We start from the raw sequence: 15,545 nt of genomic DNA on the forward strand, positions 1-15,545 counted from the left end.
AACACCAAATCTATCACCAAAGCTGACGCCAACCCTAACACCAAACCTGACGCTAACCCTATCACCAAAGCTGACGCTAACCCTAACACCAAACCTAACCCTTCCCACTCCTCCAAAGTGGAGTAGGGAGAGGAAGGCAGTGCAGAGCAGCATGAAGGCTCCTGAACACTGCTGAGATTTCCCTGCACAGACATAATGCCTGTTTATATTGAATTACATAGTAATATTACACCTGCACTTGTTTACCTGGTCATATCAGTGTTTAGAAGCTACAGCCTGAACAGAAAAACTCTATTATACTAAGCCTGCACGATCCCCTGGGCACCTATCAACATTCTCTACATTTTCTGGATGTGGACCAGCCTCACTGATGCACTAGAGATATTGAAAAGTAACAAGAGGGGGCACTGTGGCCTAGCATGGGGTGACGTCTCTGCTTCAGAACAGACCAATGACTAGTTTTTCTCTGGTTTAGCTTATGTCTTGCTGGGGACGCTTCCTGCTCAGGGGCAGTACTACGGCTTGCCAGTTTGATTCAGGGGGGTCACTATCCAACAGTACACTGTCTGGCTCAGACTGCACCCAAAATAGCACCTACCTCCCGCCCCAACAGCATGCTCTCTGCAGCCTGCACTGGGTCCCAAACAGCTCACGTACAACACGTCTCTTTTAGTATCTGATATCCGGATGTGTTCAGCTCTCACCAAACACATCCAGGGTGACAGAACAACAAACGCAACAGGGATTTATTCAAGGCTTTTATTTCTCTTATTGATTTAATGTACAGTGCAGACAAAGCGACAGTAAAAGGATATGTCATGGTGTTTATAAATATGTACTGCGCTGCCGCCAGTCCAAGTGATTTTACACGGATCCCATTACAGGGTACGCGAGTCACACAATGGGGTGCGCAGGGCTGAGCGGCAAGCGCTTCAGAAGGAGCCAATCACAGGAGCTAAAGTATACATGTTAGCGAAGGACAATAATCGACAAGAGGTTTGCCGTGATCAGGGTCACGTGGCTAAAAGAGAAGCCTGGAGGTGACGCAGGCTCTGGGTGACCACTAGGGGATGACAAAGCCCACACTGCACATTCAGGAACAGGCAACACGACCCTCCCCCACGAGCTCTGCTCTGGTTACCAAAGAGATATTAACAAGCTTCCAACAGACAAATGTGGGTGGCGGAAGTGAGAAAGATGGGGGGAGGTGCAAATGACAAGCCTCCTTAGCATGACTTAGCCTATGACAATTTAAGCAGGAAAGGGTTTCGATTTTGTTGATGCTAGAAAAATATTTGGGGGTGAGGGGTAGCTTTACTTGGGGCCATCACCGAGCACCGCAGGACGAGAAGCAGCTCTGGGGTCAGCTGGGAAATAATATGACTGGCTGGGATTATGTGGAGGGGGCTGCATTATACCCATAAGCAGCAGAGGGGTATGGGGGTCAGGGTGGGGTGGGGGGGAGCCAGAACTTCTTAGGTGGACACGGCACCCTCTCACAGGAAGGGCTCAATGTCGACGTCCAGGGCAGAGCAGGGCATGGTGAGCTCAAAGCGGCTGACGACGTCTGGATGAAGGACCCCCAGGTGTCCAATGCTCATCCCACGGGCAAAGATTTCAGCGCAGCGGCCGGGAAAGTATGTGGCATCTGCAGGGGAGAGGAAGGGATGGTGAGGGAGCGAAATTCCAAAAATACAGAGTAAAGAAACAGGACAAGCCAGCAGCCTCTGTCCCACAAAAGCACCAAAACATGTACACAGCAGTCATGTGAGATCACTTGGGCCAACCAAAAGCATCATGTGTACGAGTGTATATGGCAAACGAGGTTTCTTTCTTTCTTATTGGAGGTTACTTGTCAGTCACCCAATCAAGATACTCCACAAAATCATATGAAGCCCCTCTGCTTTGATGATGTCACAACAGTTACCATAGTGACACCCATCCAATGGCAGTGTCCATCCTAAACAAACAAAAACAAATTCCTACCTGATTCTAATTCCCAAAGACAAATAAATGAGGGATGGGCATCTTTTGCAAGCACTCTGAAGGACAAAAGGAGCTTCCTGTCCTGTCAGCTTTCCAGAATCTATTTTTAACTCCCGCCATAATGACAGGCAATCGATAGCGTGTGCATAATTCATTTCTCTTGACAAAAACTGATCTTCCAGAAGTATTTACACAGATGAATGACTGCTTCAAAAAAAGTGAAATGCTGCAGTGGTGGCCACTGTCCCGCCTCACCGTCAGCTGCCTGTATGTTGTAACCCTCTCGCTTTCCAGGTTTGACATCCAGCAGCTGCATGACTCTGTCCAGAAGGCCATGAATGACCTCGAATCCAGGGCTTTTGTTGTAGTAGACAGCACATAGGCGACGATTGTTCCTGGCACCCACATCTGAAAGGTAAGGAAGATAATACATTTGTTTACCCATCGTATTCAGATGGAAATTCCCTTGCTATAAGACTGTATCCTCTAGAGACGAGCAAGCTGAATCTCAGGGAATCAATATATTAATGAAACTGCACTAAAAGCCTTCAAGAAAATGGATGGGTGTGTACATATACGCACAGGCAAGCATGCATGCACACGCATGTACACGCACACACCAACACACACACACACACACACCTTTTGTTTCATCCTTCAGCACTATGTCAGAGATCTCAAACAGCTTCAGAGGTAATGGCATCTTCCTGTTAGCCGCCACAGTCTTCAGCAAGCCAGGCAGAAGTGAGGTCCGTGCCACCTAGTGGAAAACACAAGTTACTGCACTTAATGAAAATAAACATTCCCCAGTTACCTCTGTTTGGGAGAAGATTGTTACCATCTAGCAGGAGGGGGGGAAAATAAATAAATAAATAAAATCAAGCAATAGTGCATTTCGAAAACAAATAAATAATTCTATGACAACACAGAAAACCTAGGGCATAAGGCAGGTGAAACCCAGTACTTTCTGGGACATACCACATTTTCAGAATCATCCCAAGATTAAAAAAGAAAAAAATCATAATGGAAACCAGGTAAATTCAGTGCAAGGTCAGAAAGACAGTGAGGAAGGACTGCAGCCCACCTGGAACTCGGCCGTTTTCGGGTTGGCGATGTGCACCGCTTTTGTCTCAGCGATGTTGCGGCCCAGTTTATCGGCAATGTCCTCCTGCGAGCACTGCGGGAGACGCCGGGAAATTAAAATTGAGAACAGGCACATGTAGGGGCAGCTGGGCACACGAGGGCCAGAGGGACCTGCTTCGCCGTTTGTCCCTATGTAGTGTAAAGCGTGCTTTTGTGTTTGGCCAGGTGTGGCTGCAGAGGCATCTCCAGGGCGGGGATTACCAGGGCAAAGGTCAGCGCCTCGGTGAATCCAGCAGCAGCCATTTCCATCCTCAGAAGCTCTGTCAGTTTGTTCAGGGGAAGCTGAAACAGGGAAGCAGATTGTGATGAGACAGAGGGATACAGGACAAAAGACAAGAAGCTGTCAGCAAGCAATATGGATGTGCGGCAGGGACTCCTGTAAGCCTCACACCATCAAGGCTGGGAGGTCAAAGCACTCTGGCTCTGTGTGTTGGGAGTTTGCATGATTTCCTGGTTTCATGATAACTACATGAAACCAACTGGGACTTTATAACTATATGAACTCTGATGAATGTCAATATAAATGCAGTTTCATGCTCCCTGGTCGCCCAGAGGAGGATGGGGTCCCCTTCTGAGTTTAGGTTCCTCTCGAGGTTTCTTCCTGCTAGAGGGAGTTTTTCCTTGCCACTGTCGCCTCAGGCTTGCTTGGTGGGGTTCTGGCCGGTTAAATGTAAAGTGCTTTGTGACAATGACTGTTGTTAAAAGCGCTACATAAATAAATTTGAATTGAATTTCGTCATGTCTCGATCAATCGGTCAGTCAGACAGAGTCAGTCAGTGTCAGACACAGTCAGACAGACAGACCAGCCATCCATCCATCCATCCATGATATCGCGCTGCCTGCTACCTTCAGCTTCCTCAGAAAGGTAGAGGCTCTCTGCCACCCTGTACTAAAACATCATGGAAGGTGGATGAAGACTTTTCGCTCTACCAGGCCTCCCTAACATACGGCACTAATTTCGTCCCTAATACATGGCACACGTGATGACGGAGGTCTGTCCCCAAGCAGTCCTGCAGCTGTACCCAGACTGGCCGGTTCCGAGGCGAGCCACACCTGATTGCCGATGGTGTAGGTGCGCGGTGTAGTGCGGACGATGTTGTTGAAGCCGTAGGCGATGGCGGCGTCCTCCACAATGTCGCAGGCGTGAATGATGTCGGCACGAGTTGGTGGGATCTCCACATGGATGCTGTCCCCTTGCACCTCGGAGCGCAGGTACATGCGTGTCAGCAAGCGGGCGATGCTCTCTGCGTCCTCACTGCGGACACAGGTGGGGCAGGCCTCAGACATGCTAGCCATGCAGTAATACAGCTCCACGGGCCAGAGGGCTTATGGGTAAACATTCACAACCAGGTAGACTAGAAAAAATATATTTTATGTTTGTACGATGAGTACAGATACAGTTTTTAGCCTAAGCATCTCTCTTTTCGCTATCCTTTGAGACACATATAGTTTCTTAACAAAGCCCTCGACCCTCATTCTCTCTATTTTTGCTTATCTAACACTTAATCGTGTCTGATCTCCAAAAGTTAAGATAATACAAAAACGATCTCAATAAACAGTTTTTTTAAAATGATCACTTGATTTACTGAAGGAAAATTTCACCAACCCCCCTTTCATCCATGTGACAAAGTAAATGCCCCCTCAACTTAATACTTGGTTGTCCCATCTTTAGCAGCAACAACTGGATTCCAATGCTTCCAGCATTGCTGTGGGAAAATGTTGGCCCTCTTTTTCACAGAATAGTTTCAATTCAGCCACATTCGAGAGTTGTCTACTATGAACTGCTCATTTAAGGTCCTGCCACAACATCTCAGCGGGGTTCGAGTCAGGACGTTGACCTGGCCACTCCAAAACCTGAAGTTTTTTTTTTTGTGGACCTGCTCTTATGCTTTGGATCATTGTCCTGCTGCATGACCCAGTTGTGCTTGACCCTCAGATCAGACTGATGACCGGTCATTCTCCTTCAGCGCTTTCTGGTAGACGGCTGAATTCATGTGTCCCTCAGTTATGGCAGGTCACCCAGGCCCTGAAGAAGCAAAGCATCCCTGCACCATCACACTACCTCCACCGTCTTTATGCCAGATGTAGCAGGACCCTTGTCTTCCAAAAAGTTCCACTTTTGACTCATCAGTCCACAGAACATTCTCCCGAAAGTGTTGGGATAATCAAAGTGCTTTCATGTTCATGTTTAACAGGGCCTTTTACTGTGCATCTCCCCTCTGGACACAGTTTCTTTCTAATGGTGGAGCCATGAACGCAGACATTAGCTGTCCTGTGAAAGGCCTGTGCTTCCTTAGTTTACTGTCTGGGGTTCTGCTGTGCTCTGCTGCCTTCTTGGATTAATTCTGCCAGTCCGGCCACTATTGGGCAAATCTGCCACTGTTCTAAATCTTGTCCATTTGGAGATGATGGCTCTTAGAGTGGTTCACGGGAGTCCAAGGCTTTCAGGGTGCGCTTTGTGGCCTTTTCTCAACAGATATATTTTAATAACTTACTTTCTCAGATCTTCAGGAAGTTCTTCTGATCGAGGCAGCGTGTCCCACTCCACATTGCTGGAATGATTCTATTTAAGTGATGTGTAGATTCAACGGGGCTGGCGGCAATCAAGCTTGGGTGTGTTTAGTTTAATCCACCATAATTTAGATTTAGTTCATCGGTTCATGGAGTGACTAAGCAGGTATTTACTATGTCACGTGGATGACATGGGTGCTGGTGAATTTTTTATTCAATAAATCAAAGGGTCACTTAATCCTCTGGGGTCTAGGGGTAGAGAACACACTTCCACTGACTGGGGCATAATCACACATTTCATTCAATATGATAAGCTTAATTAATGGCAAATAAATTATTTCTTATATATTTGCTTTGGCATCAAACTCATCTTAATCTTAGTGTACTTTGTAAATATGTCAGATTTATGTTAAGTTTGTAATTTGATATCAAAGTGTAGACATTGCAAAATGAATACGCGGAAATGCGGCTATTTACAATGCGAACAGCGATCTTCAGGTGAGGGCGGCACTACTTTCTCACGGTACAATATACAGGTGAGAACAAAGTCGGGGGTTAGAGCTCATGGTCAGCCATTTATCTGGCCTCCCTAGAGTAGTTTTTGAGGGTCTATAGCTCAAGGGTCTAATAGTGATGTTATTTCTTTCTAGCGGCGAGATTTGAACCCAAAGCATCCCACTAACAGGCACAGACTGATCTCACAACCACAAACAACCCCTTGTATACAGAATGCTTATTAAGCATTTATTATCATATTCACCTCATTCACAGCACATGCAGCGTAAACACGCTTCATATACGCAGCTCTCTTTTCTCACGCACACCCACACAGACTGAATGCAACCCGACCACCCATGCGCAACCAAACAACAGCGACGTTACTCGATATGCGAAGGAAGACGAGCGTCGGAAATGTATACAGAAAACCAGGAAGACATGGCGACTGCAACGTGAGCCGGCCCCCGGTAAAAACCCGATCCGACGCGCTGAGCTCAGCATGTTCGGCTCCCCGTTGCTGCCAAGCCGAGTCGCACTCACCTAATGCCCACCCGCGTGTTGATGAAATCTCCGGACAGGATTTCCGTCCTGTACTCCAGCTCCTAAGGATGTTATAATAAACATGGGGATAAATGTACACTGGTGAAGCAGTGTCACAGTAGGGCGAAGGGCAGATGACATACCGGGTACATGACTGTCCTTCCATCTGGATACACCACCTCGGTCTCCTCTACGCTGTGAGCGGAAAGCAGAAGGGTTTTAGATATAGCTGAAGCATGCCTGTACCTTTATTGATTTATTAAATGTTTTGGTCATAAGTGTCATCCAATGTAAGCAAAATCAGAGTATAGGGTCAGATTGCATCCAGCACGGTCAGGAGCAGTTGGGGTTAAAGGTCACACTCGATGGCACAACAATTTTCCAACACAGGATTCAAACCAATAACCTTCTGGGTATAGGCATACCTTTCTAATGTATGCTAAGTGGGATAGGGACTTGTGCATGTGTCTGGAATGTTGTGGGTTCGAATTTTATTGTGCCCTTAATTAAGTTCAGCTGCACCTGGGCTGCACTGTCTGGTCCAGCTGTCTGATCCTCACTTGTACAGCACTTTGGACAAAGCACCTGCGAAATAAATGCTATGTAATGCAATTTGCAATGTGTCGAGTCTGAACTTACGTGAATGGCTCTTCGCAGTACTCACTGAACATCGTCACCACCATGTCCAGAACTATTTTTGCCTAAGTAAGCAAGCAGAACAGAGAAATCTAGATTAAATACAATATCACAAGAACTTGCAACATGAACACAGATACTCAAAACAGAGGAAGACAGTTCAATCCTTCCATCTTTCAGCTGGTTGGGGGCCTGGAGCACATCCCAGGTAGTGTAGGGCTGTGGTTCTCAATGCTATTCCTGAACGAACCCCCAGCCAGAAGGTTTTCATTCCAGCCCATATTGCTTTCAACCTGCCATCTTCATTAGCCTGTTAAGGACCATCTGAGCCTGGTCCATCCATCCATCCATTCTCTAAGCAGTTACACTGGTCAGGGCACTGGGGATCATTAATACTTTCGGTACATCAATTAACAGAAGGCTATATGCAAGAACAACTCTAACACTACAAAGGAATGCTACCGGAATGACAGTATTGTGTTCCTCAGGCATGAAATCCACAAAAAAAAAACTTTTATTTTGCGAATGAAAGCGTGGCAGTAGCCTACAATGCTAATATTTGGTCATTCTCACTGATATTTGAATCAGTCAGCAAAATCAAAATATTACAGTGAAATAGTGTTTTAATTTTGTGCAGAACAATTGACCTTATTAGGTATGCAGTAGTGCGCCACACAATGATGTGTAAACAGACCTACTGCGCAGCCAATCGTGTAAAAGTATAGCACATAGTTATGTACAGTACATAATACTTGATAACTACGTTATTCGTTTATTTACTATACTGTACTCTTATTTTAGAATGTATTCTTTCTACCTGTAAGAAAAAGTTTAGTGTAGCCTAGGTGTGTAGTAGGCTATATCATATTGTTTGTGTAAGTACACTGTATGATTTCTGGGCATTTTCCATACCTTCATACCAAACGCCATTAAGTTATACATGACTCTGCTAAAATTATGTAATTTCTGTTTACCTCTGATCCCTTGACCATCTTCCCAAAATAGGCACTTCCATTGCAGTTTTAAGATCAAATAAAACAAAACTAGATATAATGTTTCAGCTTTACTGGATAGAACCCACAACAGACATAAGAACATAAGAAATTTACAAACGAGAGGAGGCCATTCGGCCCATCAGGCTCGTTTGGGGAGAAATTAATATCTCAGAGTTGTTAAAATCTGATCTAGCTCTGATTTAAAGGAACCCAGGGTTTTAGCTTGTGCTACACTAGTTGGAAGACTATTCCATTCTCTAACTATACACTGTGTAAAGAAGTGCTTCCTCAGATTCGTTTTAAAATGTTCTTCCGCTAATTTCCACTTATGGCGATGAGTTCTAGTATTTAAACTAATTAAAATAGTCATTTCGCTGAACAGCATCCAGACCCGTTAGAATCTTATATACCTGGATCATGTCCCCCCTTAGTCTCCTTTGCACGAGGCTGAACAGATTCAGCTCAGCTCACCTCTCCTCATAAGACATTCCTCTAAGACCAGGAATCATTCTCGTAACCCTTTCCAAGGCTGCAATGTCCTTCTTAAGGTATGGTGACCAAATCTGCACACAATATTCTAGGTGGGGTCTTACCAAGGAATTGTACAATCATAGCATCACCTCCCATGACTTAAACTCCACACACCTAGAGATGTAACCCAACATCCTATTGGCCATTTTTATTGCTTCCCCACACTGGCGAGAGTGGAACAGGAAAGTATCAACTACCTTTATTTCAGTGGAATCCATAAAATATCTGTACATTATTTTTCTGCTCCCTGCATGGATTATCTTACATTTATCCGAGTTAAATTTCATCTGCCAGGTATCAGCCCAGTCGCTGATTATATCAAGATCCCATTGTAGCCTCTGTGCTGCTAGATCAATATCTGCTACACCACCCACCTCGGTGTCATCTGCAAATTTAACCAGTTTATTGCATGTATTGGTGTCAATATCATTAATGTAAATTAGGAACAATAGTGGTCCTAAAATTTAACCCTGTGGTACCCCACTGAGACATTGTGCCTCTAATAACTACTCGCTGCTTCCTGTCTGTTAACCAGTTTTCGATCCAAGCTGCTACAGTTCCTAAAACCCCTGCAGCTTTTAGCTTAAGCAAGAGTTGTTTGTGTGGGGGGGGGCGGAATTTGTATAAGGTAACAGTGAAATCTGCCAGCCAGTCATGCCCAGTACATAACTCATCTCCCTTTGTCCCCATACCCACGCTTCTCAGCAGGACTGTTATCCAGAGACTACCGTATATTTAGTAGGGGTATAATGTTACACAAAACTCACAATTTGGTACAAACTTCCAAATCTATCTCAAAATTTAATCTGTTTCAGTTCATCAGACAGACAACAAGTTTGAAAAACATCTGTAGAATACTTTTTGAGTTATCGCACCAACAAGAATATGTCTGCAGCAAGAGTATTGGAGGGGCACGGATACCGAAGCAGATTCAGGGGAGCCACCACACTCACAGGACCCCTAAAACTGTAAGATTTTATGTAAACATGAGCAGGGAGGGTCCAGAATTTCTAAGTATGTCCCTGTTCTGCAGCAATGGCAGCAGACTAGTCCCAAAAATTATATGTATTCCCTGTTGAGGAAATAAAATTAAACTCCTTAATCAAATGCAGTGCATCTGCAAATAAACAGCCGTAGATATGAAAGACAGCCTGAATCTTGCACTATACAGGTACAATATAAAGAATGCTGTTTAAATGATGTTGGTGTAAAACTATATGATATGATGTCTGTCAAAGCATGGGAGCCATAACATTTCAAAATAACTTCTAAAGTCACCCCAGTATTTGCAGCAACCATCTAATACACCTATATATTTTTTGACTCAACCACCATCCTGCCATGTATTGCTAATCAATACCTCATTCAGTTATCTAACAAATAAAATTAATTAACTGAGCTGGTGGTGAAATGTAAGAAATACGCCTGAGGAGAGGTTTGGGAACTGAAGCTGTCTAGCCATCCAACAAGACATTGGTAACTTTTAGGAGAACAGTAGAAATTCCTGTTTGATTTTTGCAGCCCTATTAAAAACGATCAACTAAATCGATTATATATATATCTCCACCATATATTGCTTGTTCTCTAGGGTTGTGACATGACAGATTGAACAAGGGTTCTGCATAATTTTAAGCATGTGAAAGATTAACTTTGTTGGGTGATGATGTCATTACACACACTTTTTGCACCAAATCACAAAAATGGAAATAAAATTCACTGTCAACGATTTTAATTACTGATTATTGACTTAATCGCATAGTTGTTACAGCTCTAGTTTTTCTTGTTACTGCTAATTTGCATATATTCTAATATTATTTTTTTTCCGTGAGCAAACATACTTACTACAGAGATACACAGCTTTAAACATTTTCTTTGACTGCTCAAAACTTTTGCACAGTACTGCATATAAACAACGAGAGGCACTGTATGTCTGTTGTGACGCGTTTACCTTGGTGAGGTCAGTTGCTGTGCACTCAATGAAAACGTTCTTTGTGTTCAGGGAGATCTTCGAGTGATCCCCTACGAGAGCAGAACACCGACAGATCATCATTAGCACAGAAGCACACAAATAAATCCTGCACTGCGAAATGATTCTATGTCACAAATAAATCCAACTGAGATAACGAAGGGATAAAAGGCCCCCGCCCACAGTGCACCATTGATGATGGGCGGCATGGAGAGGACGACACCGTTGCTGTCATAGATGACGGGGAACACCGGCTCGTCCTCAATGATGTGCAGGTAATGGCGCAGGTGGTTGTCCGTCTGGAGCGTTAGGAAAAGACGCAAACCTTAACATTGTGTGATCCCACCCAGCAGCCTCCCACACTCCTCTTTCCCATTAGAAGTGTTCACTGGTCATTTACATAAGTCACAAATGACAGAAGCTCTGATTTTATTCTCGGAATAAAACCCCTTATTGTTCGCATTATTGTTCATCTGGATTTGATAGCATCGCAGAGACGTTTCTAGCTGCTACCAGACTTTGCAGTTAGTTGCTCTCCTGACCTAACTTACCAGAACACAATCTGTACAATCTGTCACTGTACAATTCTGCACACACTGTTTTTGCACATTACATTTTTTGGTTAAATTGTGCTGTATATTTATATTGCGTGTTTTATGGTCCAGTTGTATTCACAGCTGTAATGCCTGCAATTGCCTTCGGGACCAATAAAGCTTCTTTCATTCCTTCCTTTCCATACACCCATCTAGAAGAGATCTCCAGAGGTGTGGAGGAGGTACAGTGGCTCAGGTTACACAGAGGACCTTACCTTGTAGAGGCTCATGAGTTCAGTGGCAGTGAACTCCTTGCTCTGGTTTAAGGGCCTGAACAGGATGTCCCCTGGGGGCTTCGCTGTGTAAGTGAAGGGCCCCACCAGGGTGTCCAGGTCATGTGTCCCAATCGCCACAAGAGTCCTTTTCCTGCAGAGACAGCCCGGGGTTACAATGGTACACCTAGAGAACCCACCCTAGTGGGGTCTACCAAGTGACAGCAAGATGGGACAGCCATCGTATCATGTCAGGTGGTGCGTGGCTCTATGCCTGTGATCAGGTCACAGGTTCAAATCCTGCAGTTGGAGTTATTTCCCAAATGGACCCTCAAGCAAGGTCTTTAACCCCAATTGTTCCAGGGACTGGCTGACCCTACTCTCGGATCATCACTGATATGTTGCTTTGGATATACCAAGTAAATGAAATGTAAAAGTGCATTGTCGTTTAGAGAGTAAACACATCTGGCCTTGAGAGTGTATGACACTGACCTGCATACATTCTGGTGCAGTTTCTCCTGCAGATCAATGAAGCTTTCATAGCGTTCTGGGGTGAAGGTGATGTTGCGAAGTACGGCAGCCACTGCGTGGGGGCGCACAGCCGCCGTCTGTGGGGGGGGGGGGGGGGGGGGGGGGAGACAGGGCGTGAATTCACATGCCTCAGGCAGATGCCACGCCCCTTAAGATGGAGTCAGGCGTGCCCCGGGAGGTCACCTACCTCCTCGGTGATGATCAGCCTCTCTGGCTCCCCGCTGGAAGCAGGCACGCGCCTGTAACGGGGGGCATCTATCCTGCACACGGAAAAGCAGACACGCAGAAGCGTATGTGAAAAGACAGACAGACAAACAGACACACACACACAAAATGTGTATTGGATCAGTGTGTAGCTCTGCAGGTTGCAATTCCCTGTCTGTCACTGGAATGTCGCTGGTTTGAATCCCGTGGTCAGCAGAATGATTTCATAATTGGACCCTTGAGCAAGGCCTACTTCCTCATACAGCTCAAGGGACTGGCAGACCGGCTCTCCCTACTGCTAAACAAGTGTGATTGAGGAGGGGATCATTACTTCTCCTTGAAGACCTGCAGCCCCCGAACCAGGCCCTCCAGGCACAGTAAGTCGTAGCGGTTGGCCGGTACGTCGATCTTGTACAGGACAACATCGGAGGCCCCCTCTGCCTTCACATCCCCCTGCTCCCGAAGGATGATGTCCTTCTCTGACGTCTAGGCAGACAGGCCACACACACCTCATTTTCTACATCAACAACAATGCTATTTCTGCTCATTCAAATCAACTATTAGGTTACCTCATATATGTTATTTTCAGTCACAATAATAATTCAATGACTCAGAATGTATGACTCACAATTTCATCAAGCTCTAAGCCAAACTCAAAGCAGAGCTCATCAAACTCCTCATCAGCTGTAGGGAAATTAAGAAAAATTATTTGGCTAGTAAATAATAAGCCTAAGAAACATTAGAATAAACTTTCACTTTCTGTTTTAAAAAAGTCACAGGACAAAAGCACAATGCAAATTGGTATGCCTGGCATCAAGTAAGTCTACAGACAGACGTAGATAAATAAAACGCAACAATGTAACACTTCCAAATAAGGTAATGCTTACCCCAGTACATAACAGGTAAAACAACAATGAGGAATCCGGGATGGTACCACATTTAAATGATGAAATAATGCAATCGTATTGCAAAGACCGCACCGTCACTCCACCTAGTGGTCATGATGTTTCTCTTTTTACAGATTTTACGTGAAAAATATTAACATGTGCTATTCGAAACAGATACTCCCTGTTTCTGTAGCCAGTGTAAATATAATTACTACATTGCTACCTCGTCTACGACCTGTCATCAGAAAAACTAAGAAAACTGACCGCGGTCATTTGCGAGATCTACCCAACCTACCAATCGCTTCCATTCATAAAACAATATCTGTCGCTTATCTGAATCACAATTCCATGCCAAATAAATATAAACACCACTGAATTATCTTTCGAAAACAAAACAATCTTACTGTATTCCTTGCCCAGGGCTCGGAAAAGAAGATCCCTTTTAACGCTTACAGTCGGCATGTTCACTACCTGCCAGCGTTCTTGTTTTGAAGGACCCAAATGCAGCCGGATTAGACTGCTATAGAGCCTGTATGAAATCAATACTATACTAAATCAAAAATATATTTATTTAAATTTTAAAGTAAGATTCTCACAATTAGTAAAAAATACGATAAACCACTTCTGTTAATCGACTACTGTCTCTCGATCTCTCCGATCCTCCAGCACTGCTCGACTGGTCCCTCCTCCCCTCAAGGCACAAGGAAGACACGCATCTCGGCTCTTCTCTGTCCTGGCACCTAATTGGTGGAATGAACTCCCCCTAGATGTCCGAACAGCTGAATCCTTGACTGTCTTCAAGCGACGACTCAAAACATTTCTTTTTCAGAAATACTTGACGTAGAACTTCTATATTCTTTCTCGACTCTTATTCTGGTGTGTTTTTAAAAAAAAAAAAAAAAAAAATCTGCACTACTCAATGGAGTTCTCAGAGATAGTATTCATAGCTTGGGTCCTTATTGAGCTAGCATCGGAAATTCATTGCAGAGTCTCGAAGCACTTATGTAAGTCGCTCTGGCTAAGGGCGTCTGCCAAATCATGTAAATGTAAATGTAAATGTACTGTACTATTCAATGAAGGCAGAGTGTACGACACCTAATAATAAAATGGCTGCTAATATGTTTACACTTTCTAGTCACTAGATGTCGCCGTATTCATTTTGTATGATTTTGAACAGGGGGTGGCAATCCTGTCCACAAAGGGCCGGTGTGTATGCAAGTTTTTGGGATAATCTTTAGGTGGGCTGGTCAAACTCAGGCCTCAACTCTTCAGCGACTCAGTACTCAAAATTAGTAGTAATCTAATTAGGTAGTTGCAGCGAAAGCTGGCAATAAAATAATATAGGCAAAAGGTAGTGCGCCGCCCGGGAATCGAACCCGGGTCGCAAGAATGGGAATCTTGCATGATACCACTACACCAGCGGCGCTTGTGTACGAAAATGAAACTGGATCAGAAATGGGAATGTAGCTAAAAAAATAAAAAAATCTCATGTTTTTGTCGAGAGTATAAACTACACAGTATGATTACAAATATACATTTAGTGGCTCTGACACACAAAGATTGCCTTAAAATAGTGTATTCCTAATAAAATGCAGCTCCCACTGCATTCCATTTTTATTGTACAAGGAACAGCATTAACACAGGCATCGTCCATAATCTCTTACATAGCTACCGAAAGTAATGAATTAATGTGTCAAGTCAAGCCGCGGTATTTGTCACAGTTTTACCGAGAAACGTAATTAAAATAGCCTGTATTATGTTACCTATAACCTTCACCTCTCCTTATAACCTAGTTCAGCATCAATGGCATTTGGCGTTTGATGCACCAGACTGTCAATGCGCTGAGCCGCACCATAAGGATAATTATTTTGCAGCAGTTCCTTAATATTTTTTTCAGTTTTGGGTTCATTTTGTCTCCATACATTTTTAGATTGTGTGTCAAGAGTTCTCTGGTTTCCTCCAACAGTGCAAAGATATGCATTTAGATTAAGTGGTACCTATATTAGGTTATGATATACGATTATATACATATATATGCAAAAACTTTCAAACAATCCACTCATTGCGACTTTCTCCACGAGCTCAGAATCCATTCTCGTTTATTTGGTTTCCATGCGCCACTTCCCCTTCCATCTTGAGTAATCTCCTTCCTTACACCCTTTCTCTCACATTCTCGAAACTTTATTTTCTTTCTTTTCCTCCCCTCCATTTTAGACTTAAAATGGTTAATCAGTAGCAATACATGTCGCCAAAATAACCATGCAGGAATGAGAGATGAATGCTTAAAGTGAAGAACGGCTACACTTGATAGC

General features: G+C 44.1%; 1 protein-coding gene and 1 non-coding gene across 2 annotated transcripts; both read right to left on the reverse strand.

Annotated features, from left to right (window-relative positions):
- Window positions 1–745: 745 nt before the first annotated feature.
- farsb (phenylalanyl-tRNA synthetase subunit beta) lies at window positions 746–13,946 on the reverse strand. Its single transcript, XM_048989206.1, has 17 exons — window positions 13,638–13,946; window positions 12,975–13,030; window positions 12,678–12,832; window positions 12,330–12,402; window positions 12,104–12,219; window positions 11,615–11,765; window positions 10,997–11,105; window positions 10,789–10,859; window positions 7,318–7,379; window positions 6,822–6,873; window positions 6,679–6,740; window positions 4,183–4,384; window positions 3,331–3,411; window positions 3,071–3,163; window positions 2,629–2,746; window positions 2,242–2,394; window positions 746–1,648 (listed from the first exon to the last, which is right to left on the reverse strand). Exons 1-17 carry the CDS (start codon window positions 13,693–13,695, stop codon window positions 1,497–1,499), a joined length of 1,764 nt encoding a protein of 587 aa, XP_048845163.1. The 5' UTR covers window positions 13,696–13,946; the 3' UTR covers window positions 746–1,496.
- Window positions 13,947–14,588: 642 nt separating this feature from the next.
- On the reverse strand, window positions 14,589–14,659 carry trnag-ccc (transfer RNA glycine (anticodon CCC)). Its single transcript has one exon. It is a non-coding gene; the product is annotated as a tRNA-Gly (tRNA).
- Between the last annotated feature and the right edge of the window lie 886 nt (window positions 14,660–15,545).

The sequence above is a fragment of the Brienomyrus brachyistius genome, chromosome 21 (genome assembly GCF_023856365.1).
Source record: "Brienomyrus brachyistius isolate T26 chromosome 21, BBRACH_0.4, whole genome shotgun sequence".
In the NCBI taxonomy this organism is placed as follows: domain Eukaryota; kingdom Metazoa; phylum Chordata; class Actinopteri; order Osteoglossiformes; family Mormyridae; genus Brienomyrus; species Brienomyrus brachyistius.

What these genes read in the sequence shown, in the direction of transcription:
- farsb (XM_048989206.1), bottom strand. Translation starts at nt 13,695, where the DNA reads ATGCCGACTGTAAGCGTTAAAAGGGATCTTCTTTTCCGAGCCCTGGGC. An exon ending in AACTCATGAGCCTCTACAAG is followed by an intron (nt 11,106 to 11,614) that starts GTAAGGTCCTCT and finishes CTAACGCTCCAG; the next exon opens with ACGGACAACCACCTGCGCCA. An exon ending in CCTACACCATCGGCAATCAG is followed by an intron (nt 3,412 to 4,182) that starts GTGTGGCTCGCC and finishes TCCCTGTTTCAG; the next exon opens with CTTCCCCTGAACAAACTGAC.